At 42.6% G+C, this 22832-nt stretch overlaps 2 protein-coding genes across 4 annotated transcripts in view; one reads left to right on the forward strand and one right to left on the reverse strand.

The window, feature by feature from the left end:
* Positions 1-467: 467 nt before the first annotated feature.
* Positions 468-10650, forward strand: LOC115593010 (dematin-like). The gene is made up of 12 exons (XM_030436324.1): positions 468-474; positions 860-1024; positions 1301-1345; positions 1426-1554; positions 1869-1957; positions 2044-2152; positions 4073-4125; positions 4536-4581; positions 5176-5183; positions 5510-5575; positions 8008-8088; positions 9366-10650. Exons 1-12 carry the CDS (start codon positions 468-470, stop codon positions 9477-9479), a joined length of 912 nt encoding a protein of 303 aa, XP_030292184.1. The 3' UTR covers positions 9480-10650.
* A 1848-nt stretch (positions 10651-12498) lies between these two features.
* The window catches only part of LOC115592682 (serine/threonine-protein phosphatase 2B catalytic subunit gamma isoform-like), a 29995-nt gene continuing 19661 nt past the window's right edge, over positions 12499-22832 (reverse strand). The window contains exons 10-14 of one of the 3 annotated variants that reach the window (XM_030435725.1): positions 21206-21283; positions 18652-18736; positions 17084-17181; positions 16076-16102; positions 12499-14821 (exon numbers count right to left, since the gene is read on the reverse strand). In XM_030435725.1, the coding sequence (XP_030291585.1) occupies positions 14637-14821; positions 16076-16102; positions 17084-17181; positions 18652-18736; positions 21206-21283 (473 nt within the window). In that variant the 3' untranslated portion in view covers positions 12499-14636. The remainder of the gene's footprint in view (positions 14822-16075; positions 16103-17083; positions 17182-18651; positions 18737-21205; positions 21284-22832) is intronic. The other 2 variants (XM_030435726.1, XM_030435727.1) reach the window with 2 other exon arrangements.

Consider the following 22832-nt stretch of genomic DNA (forward strand, 5'->3'; position numbering starts at 1 on the left):
TCAGGATGAGCAGTGTTGATATCAATCTAATCTTATTCTTGTATTTATGGGTTTGAAAAACAATTCTAAAATTGATCAACTATGCACATACAGGGGAGAGGGTGGTTAGTCAATAATGTTATTGACTAACCACCCTCTTCTGTTTACTGTGTATATGAAGAATACATATGAACTTCTTGTGACTTGTTTGATCTTGGCAATGACTCCACTTGCTTTATTTTCATCAGTAGTAACTTTGGGCTTGAAGGTTAAGACTTGTGACTTGTTTGATCTTAGCCATGACTCGACTTGACTTGATTTTCATCAGTAGTAACTTTGGGCTTGCTTGAGACTTGAAGGTTAAGACTTGTGACTTGCATGTATGTGACTGACTCCCACCTCTGTCGATTACTGATGACTGTTGAAGGCTCCTGATTCTGTGTCCATACAGAAAAATCAACCAAATGACAGAAGTGTCAAATTTGTTGATGGAAAGTAACTAAGTACTTTTACTGAAGGACTGTAGTTAAGTACAATGTGAGATATTTATACTTGTGCATGTTCATTTTCTGATACTTTAATACTTCCTCTACATTTATTTGACTTTAGTTACAAGTTGTCACAGATTACTTAAAAAAAAACTTGTTTCTCATAAATGAAACAAAATAACACTGGAATAAAAAACACAAATAAAAATATATTTATCTTTTTTAACTGAACATTTTTTCAATAAAAGAATTCAGACAATTTAACTTTTTTTTTAATATAAATAAAAGACATTTTATGAATTTTTTTTTACTTAAGTTTTTTTCCTGTGCAATTTTTTTTCTAATAAGAAAAGAACATTTCACGTTTCACACATGAAATCAGTGTTAACGAGTCGATCGTGTGTGTGTGTGTGTGTGTGTGTGTGTGTGTGTGTGTGTGTGTGTTCAGGTGAAGCCTCGTAGAGCAGAGAGTGACAGTGGATCACCTGGAGGATCGACGCTGCAGCTGCAGGCGACACGCAAGATCAGCACGAGCCAGCAGCACTTCCACAGACCAGGTGACACACACACACACACAGCACACACACAACACACACACGCACACACACACACACACACACACACACACACACACACGCACACACACACACACACACACACACACACACGCGCACACGCACACACAATAATAAATCAATATGATAATAATGTGACGTTTTAGTTTTGATCATTTCTGCATTTTGAAACATGAAAATTAATCAAATTTTATTTATGTATTTAATTTTATAATCATGTTTTGCATCATTGGACTTCCGTACGTTTTGTGTTTTCAGATATTGGAGCGAACCTCTACAGGAAACCTCCGATCTACAAACAAGGTGAGCTGCTGCTCCAGTCATGATGTTATTGATCGATCTTCTTCTTCTCTTCTTCACGTCGCTGCTCTCCGACTCTGCAGATGTTCAGAAACATGTGGAAGGAGTCATCCAGTCTGCAAAGTTCCCAGCAGCTCAGCCTCCAGATCCAAACCAGCCGTCCAAGATCGAGACCGAGTACTGGCCCTGCCCCCCCTCACTGGCTGCCATGGGTAACACACACACACACACACACACACACACACACACACACACACACACACACACACACACACACCTGTTGGCAGGTCAGCTGAAGTCTCCAGCTGCTCCAGTTGTTCAGCAGGATGTTGCAGGAGAAGAAGACTGAGGTTTATTTATTGGGTGAACTGCTCCTTTAAATGATAACCATATATTGGTCCAGCTGTGTGTTTTTGATGCTCCCTCAGCAGTTCTGGTTGATACCACCTGTTGTAACCTGCTGTGAGCTAATGCGATTGCTAAGCTAACTGTGAGCTGAACCCTCAGAGATCGAAGTGGAGGAAAGAGAAGAAGAAGAAGCTGCAGGAGGAAGACGACGAGTTTGAGGACCTGACTGACGAGGCCAAGACGCTGCAGGAGCAGGAGCTGGAGAAGGTAACCATGACAACCGGGAGTGTTTAATGACATCATCAGTGATAACGAGCAGGAGGTGTTACTGACTGAGTCTCTGATGATTCCAGATCAAGTCCAACCTGGGTCGCCTGATCCTGAAGGAGGAGAAGGAGAAAGCCGTCCACTTCAGGAGGAAGACACAGTCCCCTGCCCCCGACAGGACGCACATGCACACCAGTGAGACGCCTGACTGACTGATGACTGTCTGTCTGTCTGTCTGTCTGTCTGTCTGTCTGACTGACTGACTGACTGACTGACTGACTGACTGACTGACTGACTGACTTGTCTGACTGTCTGTCTGGACTGTCTGTCTGTCTGTCTGTCTGTCTGTCTGTCTGTCTGTCTGTCTGACTGACTGACTGACTGACTGTCTGTCTGTCTGTCTGTCTGTCTGTCTGTCTGTCTGTCTGTCTGTCTGACTGACTGACTGTCAGTCCCTGCCCGACAGGACGCACATGCACACCAGTGAGACGCCTGACTGACTGACTGTCTGACTGACTGACTGACTGACTGACTGACTGACTGTCTGTCTGTCTGTCTGTCTGTCTGTCTGTCTGACTGACTGACTGACTGACTGACTGTCTGTCTGTCTGACTGACTGTCTGACTGTCTGTCTGTCTGTCTGTCTGTCTGTCTGTCTGTCTGTCTGTCTGTCTGTCTGTCTGACTGACTGACTGACTGACTGACTGTCTGTCTGTCTGTCTGTCTGTCTGTCTGTCTGTCTGTCTGACTGACTGACTGACTGACTGTCTGTCTGTCTGTCTGTCTGTCTGTCTGTCTGTCTGTCTGTCTGTCTGTCTGTCTGACTGACTGACTGACTGACTGTCAGTCCCTGCCCGACAGGACGCACATGCACACCAGTGAGACGCCTGACTGACTGACTGTCTGACTGACTGACTGACTGACTGACTGACTGACTGACTGACTGACTGACTGACTGTCTGTCTGTCTGTCTGTCTGTCTGACTGTCTGTCTGTCTGTCTGTCTGTCTGTCTGTCTGACTGACTGACTGACTGACTGACTGTCTGTCTGTCTGTCTGTCTGTCTGTCTGTCTGTCTGACTGACTGACTGACTGACTGACTGACTGACTGACTGACTGACTGACTGACTGACTGTCTGTCTGTCTCACTGACTGACTGTCTGTCTGTCTGTCTGTCTGTCTGTCTGTCTGACTGTCTGACTGACTGTCTGTCTGTCTGACTGACTGACTGACTGACTGTCTGACTGTCTGTCTGTCTGTCTGTCTGTCTGACTGTCTGTCTGACTGTCTGTCTGTCTGTCTGACTGACTGACTGACTGACTGTCTGACTGTCTGTCTGTCTGACTGTCTGTCTGTCTGTCTGACTGTCTGTCTGACTGTCTGTCTGACTGACTGACTGTCTGACTGTCTGTCTGTCTGTCTGTCTGTCTGTCTGACTGTCTGTCTGTCTGTCTGTCTGTCTGTCTGTCTGTCTGACTGACTGTCTGTCTGACTGTCTGTCTGTCTGTCTGTCTGTCTGTCTGTCTGTCTGACTGTCTGTCTGACTGACTGTCTGTCTGTCTCTCTGACTGACTGTCTGACTGTCTGTCTGTCTGACTGACTGACTGACTGACTGTCTGTCTGTCTGACTGACTGACTGTCTGTCTGTCTCTCTGACTGACTGTCTCTCTGACTGACTGACTGTCTCTCTGACTGTCTGTCTGTCTGCCTGTCTGCCTGTCTGCCTGACTGTCTGACTGTCTGACTGTCTGTCTGTCTGTCTGACTGTCTGACTGACTGACTGTCTGCCTGTCTGCCTGTCTGCCTGACTGTCTGTCTGTCTGCCTGTCTGCCTGTCTGCCTGACTGTCTGACTGTCTGTCTGTCTGACTGTCTGCCTGTCTGCCTGTCTGCCTGACTGACTGTCTCTCTGACTGTCTGTCTGACTGTCTGACTGTCTCTCTGTCTGTCTGTCTGACTGTCTCTCTGTCTGTCTGTCTGTCTGACTGACTGTCTGCCTGTCTCTCTGACTGTCTGTCTGTCTGACTGACTGCCTGCCTGACTGTCTGTCTGTCTGACTGTCTGTCTGTCTGACTGACTGTCTCTCTCTCCTCCTCATTGTTTCTTCTGTCTGTCAGCAGGTTTGTCTGCAAATGCATCAAAGTCTCCTTCCCGCTCCGGTCTGACCAGAGTGAGTGCTGATGTCATCATATTACAACATTATATATTAATATACATTAATATATAATAATAATGTATATTAAAAATGCATTTTGATAAACGGAAAGAGTCGATTACATGCTTTTATATCTTCATTCTCCTGTATCATAATCAATTGGTCTTACATACTTTATATGTATTCATAAAACTATTAGTCAAAACATCGTTATCGTCACCAAATCTTTATTTAATCAGGTAAATCCCACTGAGATCGACTAAAAACACAAATTAAATAAATGATATATAAAATAATAGTGGATGTCGCTGCTAAGCTAAAAATGTTAGCGCTCGTCTGTGCATCAAATAAAGTGTTTACAATTAGAAAATAGAGGAAACAAACTCATAATGCAGAATGAATATGTGATGTGTTTGTGTTTGCAGATGCAGTCTGCAGAGTTTTCCACAGAGGCTGATAAAGGACCAGCAGGTAGATCCATCACCTGTTCTTCACACAGCTGCAGTCAGAACACAGTGTTACAGCCATTATGCTAAGCTAAGCTAAGCTAAGCTAAGCTAAGGAAGTCCCTCAGTCACAGACATGAGGCGGATCTGTTCGTCTCACTCTGACAAAGAACGAGAAGATTGTGGTTGAATTCCTCTTTAACACCAGAACTCAGGATTAAAACAGACTTTAATGATATTAGTACGATGAACTGGAACATCGTTAAAGAACGAGTTCAAATATAAATACAGACTCAGTCATCTTCCCTCCAAAGCTTCTTCTGAACAACTGAAGGAGCTGGAGACGCGTTTTAAAACAGAAAACACGTGAAATTTTCTTTTTCATGTGTTTCTTTGGTTGTTTCTCTGTTTTAAATCAAGTCTCAGCTGCTGCAGGTGTTTAACAGAACGCTGCGACTCTGTTTCACTGTGAAGCTCCAGAACTGTTCTGTGGCCCGTCAGGAGGTGAGGACTGTGTTTTAGGTGAACTGCTCCTTTAAAGCTGCAGAGTGACAGCTGTGATCATGTGTGTTCCATGTGCTGGATCCTCTCTGACCTTCCTGTCCTCGTGTCTTTGCAGCTGCTCAGGTAAGAATGTTGTGTGTTTGTGTGCATGTTGCATGTTCAACCTGCCGCAGTCACTGAAGAGCTGCAAGTCTGCACGCTGCCCTGCACCGCCCCGATACCTCTGAGCAAACTGTGTGTGTGTGTGAGTGTATGCCCTGAAAACACATGTGGACAGGTGTGTGTGTGTGTGTGAGCTACATCTGCATCTCCACCTGCTGCGGACACACTGCTGTCTGCTGTCTGCTGTCGTCGCTTCACTGTGATGGATTTTATGTTCACCAGATTGTGCAGGAGTGTCTTTCATAGTGCGTGTGTGTGTGTGTGTGTGTGTGTGTGTGTGTGTGTAGAACGGAGAGGCTCGCAGGGAGAGGATGGACCGAGGAAACTCACTGCCGAGTATCCTGGAGCAGAAGGTGAGAGCTGCTCCACCTGCATCATCAGCTCAGTTAACGTTTACACGAGGTTTAAACTTAAGGAAACACTCAGCGTGACTCTGAGTAGAGCGTATACCTCCGCAAAGGGCAACAGTTGTGGGATACTTTGAGTCACTATATAGGGTTTAATATTCCCCACTAGACACATACAGCACTACAAAATGGTGTAGTCACTATATCGGGAGCAGTGAGTGACACGGCAACAGTCTGATCTAAAATGTTTTTTTTGTGTTTGTGACCTCACAGCTGATGGAAACAAGTTCTGCAGGATGATCTTTATAAGTTCTTCAGTTCTTTTTAGACTTGTGAGAAAATTGATAATAACATTTTTACTTTTAAAAGAAAAAGGTTAAGGTAAACTTTATTATCCCACAGGTGAGGAATACATGTGGTCACCATTGCACGTTACACTGCTCTATACTGTACAGCATCAAGGAAGAACAGCACAAAACATTAAAGAGAAAAAAAAGAAACAGAACAACAGGACAGACGAAACAGTAAAAACACTGAGGAGACATGACAGGCATGTGTGAGAAATAAAATAGTTGAGTGTTCATTTGAAATAGTTTAAAAATACTTAGAAATGTTGAAGTCTAATGTTGTACAGTCTAACTGCTGTAGGCACAAGAGACTTGTTGAACCTTGTGGTCCTGCAGGATTCTTCCACTTCACCTGCTTCTTCTTAAAACCGTCAGGTGAAGCGGCGGGTTGACTCATTTAGGATTTAGTAAAAATTCTTGCTTCAAAATTATTTTTCCTCCTGATTTTTTTTTTTCTGCGAAAACACTCAATGGGAGTAAAAGTTGGTCAGTGCAGCAAAACACACAAAAAAAAACAATTCTAGATTTTTCTAGATTTATAAAAAGAAAATAGATTCTCCCCCTGATTTTTTATTCTTTTATTCCACGAGATACTGAGCGGGAAAAAAGTTGGTTGGTGCAGCATTAATAATAAATATTTTTTCTAAATTGTTTTGGAAAAAATAAAATCACTCCTGAAATTTGTTCCGAGATTCATGAGACAATTTTTTTGAGGGGGAAAGAAAAATATTCTCACCCCCCAAAATTCTCGTTTCTCCGACTTAAAAGGTGCAGCAAGACTTTTTTCCATCTGAAATGTTGTTTTTTTTTTTTCGTTTTTTTAGTGACAGAAGAAAAAAGAAAAAAAATATTTTAAAATTTTTTAAAATATTTTTGTGGATTTGAAAGAAAATGAAAGAATAAATGTAAACAGTTTTTAATCTTTGTAGGTTTCCTACATTTTTTTCATCTGTCAAAAAATATGAAAACATTTCAGGAGAATTTATTTATTTATTTTCAAAAAATTGTCTACATACATACATCAGACCCAAACAGCTGTGAGCTGCTCACACAAAAAGAACCACATATTAAGATAAAAAACAAATCAGGCGCCGCTCAGCTCAGCTGGTAGAGCAGCGTCCCACTTACAGAGGCTGTGTCCTCGCTGCAGCGGACCCGGGTTCAACTCCCGGCCCGGGTCCCTTTGCTGCGTGTCTCTCTCTCATCCTGTTTCCTGTCAACTCTTCAGCTAACCTATCAATAAAGCCTTATAAGGCCCCAAAATACTTAAAAAATAAATAGATGAATAAAAAACAAATAAGATCATTATTTTCTGATTTTTTTTCTCATAGAATTGTTTCTAACAAATAATAATAATCTTTTTTTTCAGGATGATCTTTACCTGCAAACTTTTTTCCACTCAACTTTCTCCTGAAATGTGTTTTTCAGAATATTTTTTTCTTCAAAAAGAATCTAAACAAAGTTTGTTTTTCATGCATGAAACTGGGTGAAAAAATATAGTTTGGGCGAAGAAAACTCTTCAATTTCACTTTCAAGTTTCAGACATGAAAATGAAAAAAAAAGAAATGTAGGAACCTCGAGAGATTATCCTGGTGCAACTTTCCCACCACTGTTTCACACACACAAAAAAAATAAGGACTAAAACAAATTTCGGGATGATATCTTCAGAATCATGAGACAATTTATTTTGAAAGACGAGAAAATTCTCCTCTGAAAATGTATTTTACCTTCATCTGTGAAAACTGGAGAAAGAAAAAGGAGCCAACATTTGAATGATGTGGTATTTTATTGTTCTCATAGGCTTCCATGACAAACAAATGAATCACTTCAGTTTGACCCGATCAGTTTATCAGGTCAGATTTACTGATGATCAATAAAAATCATCCTTTAAAACTTTTCTCCCTCATCTCTGAAATCACAAACAGGAGAGAAAACATTTTAGATCAGACGACGATCAAACACACGTCATCATTTGTCCTTCAGGGCTTCCGTAGTGTTTGAACCATTCACAAAATCATATTTATATTCAGCTGAGTTCATTATAATCGAGTTTAAAAGGTGACGTGTGACGTTTCATTCTGTTTCCTTCAGATCTATCCATATGAAGCGCTGGTTGTGACCCACAGAGGGCGCTGCAAGCTGCCGCCGGGAGTCGACCGCACTCGACTGGAGGTTTGTATGACCAGACTGAAACTACAGCTGTATTTAACAGATCAACTAAACCTTTCACCAAAGTCAAACACACACATCAGAAAAAAGGACAGAAACAAAGAAACATCAGCTGAATGAACAAGAAGGTCCAAATAACACAGAATGAGTCAGAGACAGAGTTTCACAGAGTTTATAAAGTGTCTCCAACTCAACAACTCACTAAACTGACACATTTGTTAAGGGAGTCTGGGGACTTTCTCCACGGGGACAAAGAAGTAGCCTATATTGTTACTGTTTAGTGTCTTTGTAACATGTGACATGTTTAGATCAATAACATGTTTCTTCTTTCATAAATGGAGTGTAAATGGTGAAATCAGTGTAAACAGTGTGTTCAAACAGCTGATCAATGTTGGCAGGTAAGACTTTAGCACTTTAGACACAGAAGCAGACAGGCTGGTACAGACATGCTGCCACAAACTGACACTTTTTACAAGGAGACAAACAACTTCAGCTGAAAGATTTAATGCTGAATTTACAACAAGGACACAATGAGTTGGAATCTGTCACACACACAGTTTCATAATGTTTGTAAAGCTTTACGCAACACAACTACTCCTAAAATTAGCTGATTTGTAAATGGAGTCTGGTGATGTTGTGGTCAATAGTTGGCTTCATGTATTAAACTTTATGCTGAATTTACAAGAAGGAGACGATGATTCAGAATAGTTTAATAAATGATGTTGCTGACATTATGAAGTCTCTTTTCACTCAACAGTTCACTGAATTCAGCATTTTTTAAAGGGAGTCTGGTGACTTCCTCCTCAGGTGACAAAAAATTCACCTGTTTTTGAAATTAAGTCTTGAGTTGTTACTGAACTCTTGTCAAATTAATACTTAGTTTGAAGCCAAATTTTATGAGTATTTCTACAGCTGACCACTTGGAATCACAGGATTTGTTAGTGGCGTCAGGTGATGCTGTGTTCAGGTGATGCTGTGGTCAGGTGTTCAGGTGATGCTGTGGTCAGGTGTTCAGGTGATGCTGTGGTCAGGTGATGCTGTGGTCAGGTGTTCAGGTGATGCTGTGGTCAGGTGTTCAGGTGATGCTGTGGTCAGGTGTTCAGGTGATGCTGTGGTCAGGTGTTCAGGTGATGCTGTGGTCAGGTGTTCAGGTGATACTGTGGTCAGGTGTTCAGGTGATGCTGTGGTCAGGTGATGCTGTGGTCAGGTGATGCTGTGGTCAGGTGATGGATGAGATGATTCCTGACTCGTGCTCTTCCTCCTCCTCCTCCTCCTCTCAGAGGCATCTGGCCCCGGAGCAGTTCGAGCAGCTGTTCGGGATGCCGATCGCAGAGTTCGACCGCCTCTCTTTGTGGAAACGAAACGAACTGAAGAAGAAAGTCTCGCTTTTCTAACAGGAAGTGACCTCATCCCCCTCAGAACACCTGAAGCAGCTGCTGTGAGAGGAAGAGGAGGACACAGACAGGCCATACTCATCACGACAGTCCACGCCAACATGGCCGCCATCTAACTAACCAATCAGGTCCCTGGATGTGGATCAGAGTGTAGTGAAGGCTGGCCCTGATTAACCCTTTACTCTGACTAACCATAACTGATGCACTGACACTCAGACATGTTACCTGTGCTGCACTTATAATCACCACTGCTTGCAAATCATTACGTGTCCACTCATCTTCATCATCTTCATCTTCATCACTGAGTTTAGCTCCACTGACGTCACGTTAGCATGTTAGCGGCTATCGAACTCCTCCGGTGTCATGAAGCTGCTTCACCTTTAACTGTGACGCATCACCATGGTAACCTGTCACTGACCAATCAGATCACTTTGTGAAATATGAGTCACCACTCCTACAGGATCCCCACAGGGACAAAAGTCCTGCAGTTACAGTGAAGTGAATATGACAGATTAAAGGAGCAGTTCACTCAAACAGTCCAGAACTGTTCTGTGGACCTTCACTGTTTGTGTGAACTGCTCCTTTACTGGTTCCGCCCTCTGACGTGTTTCTGACAGCTGATCGATGTTTGGAGCTTCTGTCTCGTATTAAACTGATTGTATTTATTATTCTGTGATGTTTTTATTTATTTGACGATTGTAATTTTTACGGCCACACGTTTGTTTTTGTGATCTCTGATTTTGAGAACATTGTTTCTGCTGTACAGTTTGTTTTGTTTTTTAAACGAGGATTTTAATCGTCACTAACATCGTCCACACAGCTCAAGCTGACATTTTAAAGGAGCAGTTCGTACTAATCACCGTCGTCTATATCGGATCGTGTCTTAACGTCGTCTTCACGCTTCGTTCTGGTTCCAGTCCTCATAGTTTCTGTTGTAGGATGTGAAGGAGTCAAATAAACTGAAGAGAATCTGATTCTGTTTGTTCTCGTCTTCCTTCATCGTCTCGCTTCACTCTGAGATCTACTGGATTTATTTTTATTGTTCAGCAGTAAGAAAGTCGATCTCGTCTTCTGTGACTGTGTTATTCTGTATGATCTCACTTCATCCACTCACAATATAATATTTACATTTCTCATTTCATAAATATATAATAAACTCAGTTCTAAGTTATTTGATGAAGGTCTTTGTGATTCTCTTCGCGGGGACAGCGTCCTTCAACTCAACTGAATAATATTAGAAAATGTTTTTATTTTACGACTGAGTATGTCAACGGACATTTTAAAGGATTACATCTAATCTGTTGTTTCTGTTAAAATGAAGCATTAACCAGTTTAAAGACTGTAACAAACCTCTTGTTTCTCAAATTAAACAGTCATAAAACCTGTTTCAGGTTTGTTTTGTTTTTTTATTTGATTATTTTTTTAATTCTAGCAGATTTCTGACTTTAAAAACAGTTAGATGAAGATTTTTCCCTGTAAACTGAAGTCGCTGAATGAATCATGTTCTTCATGTGGCCCAGATTAAAAACACCCAAAAGTCCAGTTTTTCTCTCCATCAGAACAAACATGTTCACAGCCAGGCGATATTTAAATGTTTCATCACGTTATTTTTTTTTTTCAAATTGTTTCTATGAAACATAAAGTTTACCAGCTGTCCAGAACAACACCGACCGCAGGTTCTGATTAATTCTGTTCATTTAACCTCCAGGAGACAAAGTTGACGACAAAATGTTAAAAATTTCTGAAAAATTTCAGTTAAAAATTTCTAAAAGATTTCAGTTAAAAATTTCTAAAAGATTTCAGTTAAAACATTTTAAAAAATTTCAGTTAAAAATTTCTGAAAAATTTCAGTTAAAAATTTCTAAAAGATTTCAGTTAAAAATCTCCAAAACTTTCCAGTTTTAATTTCAGCCAAATTGAAGTCCTGCTGATATTTCTCATCACTCAAATTAAAATCAGTCAAAAATCATAACGAGAGAAATAATTTGTTTTTTAGTGCTTATTTCCATCAAACATACGGAAGCCCTGAAAAAAAAATGATTTGAGGGAAAATGGTTATAAATGTGAACTTTTTAAATGATGAAAAAAAAAAATCAACAGAAATATGTTTGTTTTTTCTCAACAGAAAAAATGTGATCACTTTTGTTCCCCCAAAGTTTCCACCTATAAATATTCACAGAGGGAAAAATAAATTAAGGAACTTAATTCTGCTCAGGTTTGATCCCTCAGGGCTTCCGTACCAACATGATAAACGCCTCCTTTAAATCTACAGATGTGAAGACGAGATTTTAATGTTTCCTCCTGTTAGTTTTATTTTAACACACTGAGTCGTTTCTGTTGATGCAGCAGTGAAACATCAAGTTCAGCTTCATCAGAACGGTCCGAGTTCTGATGAGTTCTGTTGACTCCAGGAGACAAACGACGACGATGTGAACGTCTCATTTCAGATATTAAATATATTTTTACTTTACATGAGAGAATGTGCCGATGAAAAAACGGATTATTTTGAAAATGAAGCATTTTTTTAAGGATTATATTAAAGATATTTATATAAAATTAACCTTTTTTTACAAACCCTGTGCTGGAGTTCTTGTTTCTCAATCACAAAGATCCTAAAGATGAAGAACGACCTCCTTTAATCCGGGCTGTGTAAATGAGATTGTGTAAATGAGATTGTGATGTTTCCTCCTCTTTGTGTTTGTTACTACAGCTTCACACCTCCGTGCTGCGCCGGTTCCTTCACACCTCGTCGTGACCGAGTGTGCAGCGCTGTGATTGTGTTCGGGCCCACGGCTTCCTTTTCATCCTCATCAACCTTTTCTGTCTCTGCAGGTAATAATGTGGAGGGTTTGTGTTGCTAAGGAACATCTGGGCCTACACACGAGAGCGGCGAGCTGGAGATGTTTCAATGCCACTCGTCTCCTCGCTGGATGGAGCCGCACAAAGCAACACCTCCCACGCTGCCCGTGACTGGCAGCCGGCGGCCTTGAGCAGCATTCAACAGACACACAGGCAGCCCAACTTTTCTCTTTTTTATTTGAATGGAGTGAAACATCTACATAAATGAGAGGCCTCGCAATACATGTACTGACAAAAAGTTCTCTCTTTTTTTTTTTTCAAATTTAGCTGTAAAAGAAAAAAGTCTTGATTTTTATCTTTAAACCGTTTCTGTACATTCTGTGAGATATGTTCTGAGAGCCGAACAGAAGTCAGAATGAGGCCTCGTACTTCACCCGCCCACCTCCCGAGAAATAAACAACAAAACAGTCAAATCAAACCCACCCGGGTGAGACGCGCCGGCGCCCACACCCAACACACCTCAGTCTCCTCCCGCTGCTGTCAGGAGGTTCAGACTGAAGCTGACGGCAGAAACTCAACAGAAGGATCAATAAGTAACATTAATGCACCAAAAGCAAAGCCAGACGTTTATTAACTTAAAATGTGACTTAAGTTAATATTTCTGTTTTAACTTCTGTAGCAATTCTTTTTATTCATTTTAAAATGTAATTTTCTTTTTTTTATGTATTTATTTCTTTATTCATTTTGCAAAACAACACATGAATAAAAACATGCGTTTATTAAGATGACTGAATCAATACAAAAGCAAATAAATACATTGATCTGTTTATTTGTAATAATAATGATTAATTCTGTATTTGCACTGTGTCATTCTGTTTGTATGTTCATGAAGCACCTGTTTGGTTTTTAAATGCACATTCGCGTTTCAAATAAACTAAATTATTATTTATTTTAAGTGTATTTTTGGTGCATTAAACAACTTATTTACTTATTTATTGAACCTTTTTTTCTGTTTCTTTTGTACTTTGTCAGTTTCAGTCGTGGTTTATTATTTTTGTAGCTTCTCCATCGTTTCTGTTTCTGTCAGCGACACAAACTTCAGACTGGCTGAGTTGATATTTGGGAACACGTGACGTCACTACAGAAGTCTGACGGGTCAGAACCGGCTCGACCGGATCGTTTCATCCTGCAGCTCGAGACGAAGCTGCTTCGGTCTAAATATCAAGACGACAACGTGCTCGACTCCGAGAGAAATTAGATTCTTTTTTCAGCACCGACGGCTCAGCGACTGTCAGACGATCACATCTGGATTCATAAAGATCAACAGACAACTGACAAAATCAGCCTGGTGACTTTCTTCAGGTCAGAGTTTGACGAGTTCAACAAGCTGCGAGCGTTCAGCGACAGTAACTTCTCCTCACAGTTTAGTTTTCTCCCGCTGAACTCGCTCAGAATCATCGATCCTGCTTTTCATTAGTCACTAAATCTGAAAGCTCACTGGGTTCAGAATCAAAGTCGTGACGCTCCTTCTCACTTCGTCCTAATTTGCTCATTATCCTCCCAGCATGCAAAGCGCACGAGGCTGCAGGAGGCGTGTCCTCTACGGCGCTCGACCGCTCGTGTTTGTCGACCCATCAGATTTAATTTTAATGCTGTGTTGGCTGTTTGTTATCAGAAGAGACAGAAACGACGTCTGAAGCCACAAAAACAGGAGCCGAGCTGCTCGACATGAAAACGTTGACTCGCGGTCGCCGAGCGGAGCTTCGACGCCGCGAGTCAAGATTTTGTCCGTCAATAATAACGACCGACTGTTATAATAGAGCGGAATAACCCTTTAATTCTCCCTCTCTCTCTCTGCACCCCCCGCTCTAAATCTATGTGTTGTAAAAAAACAAACAAAAACAAAAAAAAAACATCACATTGAAAAGAGGGAACAATTAAAATATACATAATTATATCATATAAATGTCAATACTCGCTCCTCAGAGCTCAGTCACACTATCATTGGCATAAGAAAGGATGGATTTATGCAGTGTGTGTGTGTGTGTGTGTGTGTGTGTGTGTGTGTGTGTGGGCACGAACACGGCGTCGTAATGAGCGTCACTTCCTCCCGCTGACAGAAAGGTGTCGTCCTCCCGGTTAGAAAATTATTCCATCCTGTTCAGTCTTAAACTATGATATTTAATCGATGATAAAATAAATTAAGCGTGGTGAGAGTCGCTCCGACTGAACCGCCTCTTCTCCTGCTCTGAAAGGAGAGAAGAGGGCAAGGGAAGGAGGAAGGAGGGAAGGAAGGAAGGAAGGAAGGAAGGAAGGAGAGGAAGAAGCAGGGGAGATAGGGGGGCAGCGGGGGAGGATTCAGGCCTGTGCGTTGGTTCCGTTCTTGTCCGGCGGCCCGGTGCTGGCGGGCAGGTTGTTGGGGGAGGGGACGGCCTCCTGCTGCTTGCTGTCGCGGCGCGGCGGCATCCTCTCGTTGATGCGGTCCAGACCTCGGGCCTCCTCGAAGCTCTGGATCTTGTGCTGAGGGTTGAAGCCTTGAATCGCTGCGAGGAAACACAGAACGTATGAGAGACGGCCGACTGACGGAATGTAACTGAGTACATTTACTCGACTTCCACTCCACCACATGAACATAATAACTGTGGTGACTTCAGCTTTTCTGGACTCAGGACGTGAACACGGCGTGTTGTTGTGCAGGAATCTTTAGGTGAGTTTGAACGTAACTCCAGATCAGTTTTAACCGTCGTTTAGTGTGAACGCTGCTTTGAACTCAGCGCCTGCTGTCACCTGCTTAAAATGTGTGAATGAAACAGAACTGGTGGGTTCTGTTGAGTCTTTAACGAGTCTAGATGAAATATGTTCAGGTCAATAAATATCGATGTGTGTGTTTTTATCACATCAGTCTGACTGAAGCTGAACGCTGTCGTCAGTCTGCATCAGGTCATCGTTATTATCTGATAATGAGATTCCAGCTGATGAAGTTGATACAACAAAGCAGGACGAGATCAATAACTTACAGAAACCGAACACTCAGAATCAGAAGGTGGAACGTTTGAGATCCAGTAAACACTCTCCTGATTCTGATTTACTGACGGCAGGCTTGTTTTTCTTTTGTTTTATCGTTTGTATTAAAACTCTGAGATCAATTTAAACATTTCAGTGTTCACGTCGGTCACGTGACTGAAGAGTTCACGACTCCTTCATCCCATTTCCTGAACAGAGTCATGAACTGGTGTTATTACTGGTACAGGAAGTAATCAGATTACTGGGAGGAGAGAGTTAGAACTTACTTCAGAGGAGGACGAGGACAGCATGGAGACAAAGAAACACACTTTCATTATTAATGTGATTGAAGTTCATTTAGGCTCTTAATTGTTTTCTATGATGAGTCTCATAAATCATAAAATACAGTCTTAGAGTTTCTAAACGTTTTGCCTTCATTGATGGAAACAGAGTGGACACAATAATAGAAACATCTGTCAGTAAGAACAAAGTGACCACACATCTCTCATGACGGAGGATTCATTATTTATCAGACTCTTTATAGATTAAACCAACTGTTCCTAATAAACTGAACACTGAGATACTTCAGATTCATCACTAAAGTCTAAAAACACTTTCTCTGTTGGGTTCTTCCTCCAGAACCAGATGGAATAACCTCTGAGCACACACACACATACACACACACACACAACAGTGACGCCTCGGACTCCAGAGAAGCATCACACGGTAACATAATGACACAGACAGAGATACAATGAGATAATTGGAGATGGTAGAGATGAACGAATGCATACCTCGTGCCTCTTCTGCCTCTACGGTGGCTGTGTAAGCGTGAGTAGAAGTGCCATGCCCAAAACCAATGGAGAGAGAGTGGGAACGTTATATATCAATGCATTCAGTCAGTCACGTTATTCATCAATCAGTCAGTCTGTTAACATGTCGTCAACCATCAAACATCCCCCCCCCCCCCGCCCGCCCCGCCCGCCATACAACCAGGAAGTGACCACGTGTGAGGAGAACTACATCATCCCATAATAACAACAATAACAAGAATAATACGAATATTGATCAGGGTTTGTTAAACGGATCAAATGTGGGGACATGTTTACACCATGCTGCCCGGCGTTAGCCTCGGTTAGCTAGCCTAGCTAACTGCTAGCCTAGCTAACTGCTAGCCTGCCTATAATGACGTGTTTTCACAGTCTGTTTCATTAGTTTGATGTCAAACGTCATGTGTGTGATTAACGACACAGTTCAAACAGGATCAATACTTAATCTGTCTCTCTTCATTCACTACCAGACACAGGTTCGATCAATAAGGTCACATGGGGGGAACAGGAAGGGGGCGGAGCTACTAGAAGTCAAAAACTCCACAGGGAACCTTTAAAACTGCAGAAAGTGTTTAAAACACGTCTGACACAAGTTCAGCTTCTTCAGTTTGAGTGTCACTAAACCGTCTTTAAATATATTTAAATGCTTTAAATTGTAGATTATTACTTCATATTGCTATAAATCGTAACATTTATATCACGATAAACTTAAATAATCAGTTTGTTTTCAGTTGAAAGACAGAGATGATCCTGTGAAGCAGCTCCACTCTGTAAAGGGCAGCATGGTGCAGATGTTTGAACAGGCCGGTCCTCCAGGAGAGCAAACCCTCTTGACATTTCCATGTTTCTGTGTGTGTGTGTGTTTGGGTGTTAGTCTCTTGTTGTGAGTGCAGGCGCAGGGAGTTAGTGTTAGCTCGACTCTGTGTTAGTGTGTCCTTTTGTTGTGCGATGCTCGGCTGCGTTCACACTCACCGCTTTCCAGAGATGGCCGACCTCCGGACAAAACTCCCAGAGGCAGCGTTCCTGTCGGGGTCAGACCCTTCAGCTGCAACACACTCTCATTCTCCTCTCTGACCACACACACACACACACACACACACACACACACCTTGTTAGCCTGATCAATAACCTGACAATCGATATTGATTCAAATACAGCCTGTGTTTTAGCTTCTGACAGTTACAACATTAACAATCATCAAAGCAGAGACGATCTATATCATCATCATCATCTTTAAGAAGCGCCTTTATTTTGAAATTCCCACGTTCCCATGACACCCCCTTCATGAACATTACTCGTCGCTACGGCAACCAAGACGAACACGATTTGGATATTTACTCTGTTCTTCTGAATAAATCAGGAAATATTTTGGATTTCAGAGAAAACGTCTGCTACATTGTTGTCACGGCAACATCAGCGTCTCCTTGACTGTTCATATTGAGCTGAATTACATATTATTATAGACTTATAAAGATATACTAGCTCTTGTTGTTAATTATAATAACAGAACACCCAGCACTGTGTAGTGAATCGATATAATACAGTGATGTAATGAAACTCCTGCACAGCTGATATTTTAATCAACACTTTTAAAGGGGCAGTGTGCAGATTCAGAGAAGAGATTCGACCTCAGCAGGTGGCAGGGTCCGCCACATATAAACAAAGTAAAACAGTATGAGAATGTGTTTTTGTACGTTTTATAAGTATGTTTATTTAGTCTCAAAATGATTTCACGTTGCGTCAGAACGCTTTTAATCTCGTGAAGTGCGTATTTCATCAGGTGCATGTTACTGCAGAACTTTGTTTTAAATCAACTGTTTCACTGTGAAGCTCCAGAAATGTTTTGTGGACTTCATCAGGAGGAGCAGAGGATGACGGGATTAAAACGTTTGGGCGAACTGTTCCTTTAAGACCAATTAACTTTTAATTAGATACAGAGTGCAGAAGGTAACTGATGTAAAACCAATCAGTGAAAACAAAGCAGGACTGATCGACACTCTGCTGCACGACCACACTGTCGTTTGTCACTTCACTAAAATATAACAATGCAACGAACACGATGTGCAGAACTTCAGAGTGTTGCTTTTCTGGGTCTTAAAGTAACTGGGAGACATTTTCTGAACGAGATCGTTCGTCGTTAAAGGACAAATCATTGTGACACACTTCCACCAGATTAAAAGAGGACGCGTGTTACAGGAGGAGAAAGTCATTAGCCTTAAACTGAAGTGGAGCGACGCAGAGATAATACAAAGCTGAGGAGCGACTCTTCAGCAGCCTGCCGCCTCGAACACAGCATTTCCTGTCCAACACGTTACAGTAAAGTTTTAACATTAAGTAAGAAACAAATCCTTCTTTTACAGCCAGGATGGAAGTTTTCATATGAATGAAATCAGACAAAGTGCTCAAAGACGTCAGAATAACCCTCAGCAGTGTGACAGGAGGATTTAAACCTCTTTGCTCCTCGAATTAAACCGACCGCCATCTTTAACAACACTCATATTCATGTGAAATTCAACCCAACAATCAGAAGTAACACCCACCTGAGCACAGAGAAGACTCGGGCCATCTTTCCAATCGCCCGGATCTTATTTCTGATCACCTCCTTTCTGACAGCTGGAGTTCCACCTGAACGCCACCAACAAAGACAGAAACAGAAAACGATAAGAAAAACACACGATCATCACAAAGAGAGCGTCGGAACATCTGTCCTGCTGTTCTTTTCAGGCTCTTGCTTTGGTAACTTATCTTTACAAATTAATAACCTTTGTTACAAGTCAGTAACTGTTGATAAAAATGTGTAATTTGAGTTTATAAATTGCTGAAGTGTGCAAACAAATCAGCAGTGGTCAGCAGCGACAGAACCTGAGTCCACTGTGGGCTCTGCGGTCAGCAGTGACAGAACACTAGTCCACTGTGGGCTCTGTGGTCAGTGACAGAACACGAGTCCACTGTGGGCTCTGTGGTCAGTGACAGAACACGAGTCCACTGTGGGCTCTGTGGTCAGTGACAGAACACGAGTCCACTGTGGGCTCTGCGGTCAGCAGTGACAGAACACGAGTCCACTGTGGGTTCTGTGGTCAGTGACAGAACCTGAGTCCACTGTGGGCTCTGTGGTCAGTGACAGAACACGAGTCCACTGTGGGCTCTGTGGTCAGCAGTGACAGAACCTGAGTCCACTGTGGGCTCTGTGGTCAGTGACAGAACCTGAGTCCACTGTGGGCTCTGTGGTCAGCAGTGACAGAACACGAGTCCACTGTGGGCTCTGTGGTCAGCAGTGACAGAACACGAGTCCACTGTGGGCTCTGTGGTCAGCAGTGACAGAACCTGAGTCCACTGTGGGCTCTGTGGTCAGTGACAGAACACGAGTCCACTGTGGGCTCTGTGGTCAGTGACAGAACACGAGTCCACTGTGGGCTCTGTGGTCAGCAGTGACAGAACACGAGTCCACTGTGGGCTCTGTGGTCAGTGACAGAACACGAGTCCACTGTGGGCTCTGTGGTCAGCAGTGACAGAACACGAGTCCACTGTGGGCTCTGTGGTCAGCAGTGACAGAACACGAGTCCACTGTGGGCTCTGTGGTCAGCAGTGACAGAACACGAGTCCACTGTGGGCTCTGTGGTCAGCAGTGACAGAACCTGAGTCCACTGTGGGCTCTGTGGTCAGTGACAGAACACGAGTCCACTGTGGGCTCTGTGGTCAGCAGTGACAGAACACGAGCCCACTGTGGGCTCTGTGGTCAGCAGTGACAGAACACTAGTCCACTGTGGGCTCTGCGGTCAGCAGTGACAGAACACGAGTCCACTGTGGGCTCTGCGGTCAGCAGTGACAGAACACTAGTCCACTGTGGGCTCTGCGGTCAGCAGTGACAGAACACGAGTCCACTGTGGGCTCTGTGGTCAGTGACAGAACACGAGTCCACTGTGGGCTCTGTGGTCAGTGACAGAACACGAGTCCACTGTGGGCTCTGCGGTCAGCAGTGACAGAACACGAGTCCACTGTGGGCTCTGCGGTCAGCAGTGACAGAACACGAGTCCACTGTGGGCTCTGCGGTCAGCAGTGACAGAACACGAGTCCACTGTGGGCTCTGTGGTCAGTGACAGAACACGAGTCCACTGTGGGCTCTGCGGTCAGCAGTGACAGAACACGAGTCCACTGTGGGCTCTGTGGTCAGTGACAGAACACGAGTCCACTGTGGGCTCTGTGGTCAGCAGTGACAGAACTTGAGTCCACTGTGGGCTCTGTGGTCAGTGACAGAACACGAGTCCACTGTGGGCTCTGTGGTCAGCAGTGACAGAACACGAGTCCACTGTGGGCTCTGTGGTCAGTGACAGAACACGAGTCCACTGTGGGCTCTGTGGTCAGCAGTGACAGAACCTGAGTCCACTGTGGGCTCTGTGGTCAGCAGTGACAGAACACGAGTCCACTGTGGGCTCTGTGGTCAGCAGTGACAGAACCTGAGTCCACTGTGGGCTCTGTGGTCAGCAGTGACAGAACCTGAGTCCACTGTGGGCTCTGTGGTCAGCAGCAGACCGCAGGGTGTCAGCTGTGTTCGCGGCCGCTCTCTGTGGACAAACACAGTCTGGTCGGCGTGTTATCGGCGGTTCAGCTGCCAGCAGAACTTCAGCTTCCTTCAGGGTTTCATTCCCTTCTCAAACTGAACTGTGGTAATTATATTCAGCGATAAAGAAACAGGACCGTTTTTACACCGACAGTTTTCCATCTTAAACCAACCAAATGTGGATTCATCCGCTGCTGGAAATAGTCCCCAACAGATGGAGTACAGTGAGCAGAGAGCTGAACCTTTTACAACATGAAACTTCATATTTGCACCAAGTGTTTTTAAAGACAAACCAATGAGCCACAGACAGGAAGTCAGCGACGGACTGACAGTTTGTCACCTAACACGAGATACATGAAGGTGATAAACTGTTCCGATTCTGATCTTTACTTGTCTGCAGGCTGTTCTTCAAGCAGCTGAAACCACCAGCTCTGATAAACAGTTTGTAGCTGAGAAGGTTGAAACATCCGCAAGCTTTTGAATTTATTTGAGCCTGTTAGCAACACGCTGATGAAGAAGGTGTCACATCCTCTTACCCTCACACGTGTCGTCTCCTTCTGACATCAGCTCGTCGTCGGAGCAGATGTTCAACACGTTCACCAGCATCTCCGTCACTGTGTGAGAACACAACAACATGTGTCGGTTTGACCCGTTACAACTACATGAGAGAGACACAAACACACCAAAACATCCACAGAGCTGCACCTCATCTTCAGTACTCATTGATATGAACATTTTCTTCATAATGTTTTTCATCGGTCCAAAAGCCAAAAGAGATTCAGTTCACCGTCATGAGAGTCATTCAGGGCCGACTCAACCAAAACAGAACTTTTCTCAGATCATTTCATGGATTTTCTTGAAAAAGTTTTTATTAAACTTCTATAGAATTGATGGAACCTTGAAGTCAACACAACACAAATATCTTCCCCTGACATCAAACTCTGAATGTGAGATTAAGTACTAATTTTAAAAGATCATAAACGACGGAGGAGTAATATCGAAACATCTTTGAGTTTTTAATACACATACAATAAATATTAACACTTTCAGAAGGAAATTTAAAGAATCCGTTTTGGGAAGATCTAAAGTCAAAATAATTCAAAATGTTTGCTCTTCAGGTCCGAAGCTAATAAAATCTGTGGCACAGATAAAAAAATTACTTCCTGTTATTAATTTGATTCATTTTGATTTTACTGTAATCCTTCAGCAAAAAACTAAATAAAAAACAAGTTGCCGTAGTTTCTTTTCGATGTTCAGGACACATTTCAACTCGTCCAGTCATCCAGTGAAAAATCAAAAGATTAGAGGACCAAACTTAAAAATCATGACTTCAAGTATTTGCAGGACGGCTGTAGGACTGTGAAAGCCTCGTTGATGTGATAGTTGATGACATGAGGTGTGTGTGATGGTTGAGGTGAGTTTGTGTGGGGAAAAAAAAAAACAGAAAAGTGACATATTTTAGCAGCTTGAACCAGAAAATGACAGAAACTATTTATATATTTTAGATTTTCTGCCAATCTACTAATTAATCACCTAATTGTTGAAGCTCCAGTGTAAAATTAGTGCCAATTAAAATAATTTCCTGCTGCTCTCATTACACAGAAATACAACTGATCATGGTGTGGATGCTAAGTGGCTAACTCCCCGCGTATCTCGTTAGAGATTCTGTCAAAAAGCTTCATCAAACACATTAAAATCGTGTCGTCTGCTCCATGAAATCTGTTTAATTCTCCCAAATATTCTTTATTATTAAACCCTCATGTTTGTCATTGTGAGCGGCGAGCCTCAAACGATACAGATGTTCTGACACGTATCTCTCGTTAGTCTGACTGGACGTTTCCATTTATTGCATCATGTGTTTCACATTTGATGCACAATGATGCATTTCTTCTGATTACGATTTAAGACATCACATGTTTGGAGACGGACAGCCGAGCAGCTCCACAGAGAGTCTGAATGCATCTCGTGACGCGGATGGAGTTGTGCATCTTGTGACAGAGCTTCAGTATCAGACGAGGAACATCATTAAGAGTTCTTTGTATAATTGTGTTGTATAATTAGGTTTCATTCAGAGCCGAGCATCAGACAGAAAGAGCCAGCTGTTGTTTTTCAGCATGAAAACTGGAGCTGTGATCCGGACTCCTGCCTTAGATCAGGGATTGA

This window comes from Sparus aurata, chromosome 12, assembly GCF_900880675.1.
Source record: "Sparus aurata chromosome 12, fSpaAur1.1, whole genome shotgun sequence".
Taxonomy (NCBI): Eukaryota; Metazoa; Chordata; class Actinopteri; order Spariformes; family Sparidae; genus Sparus; species Sparus aurata.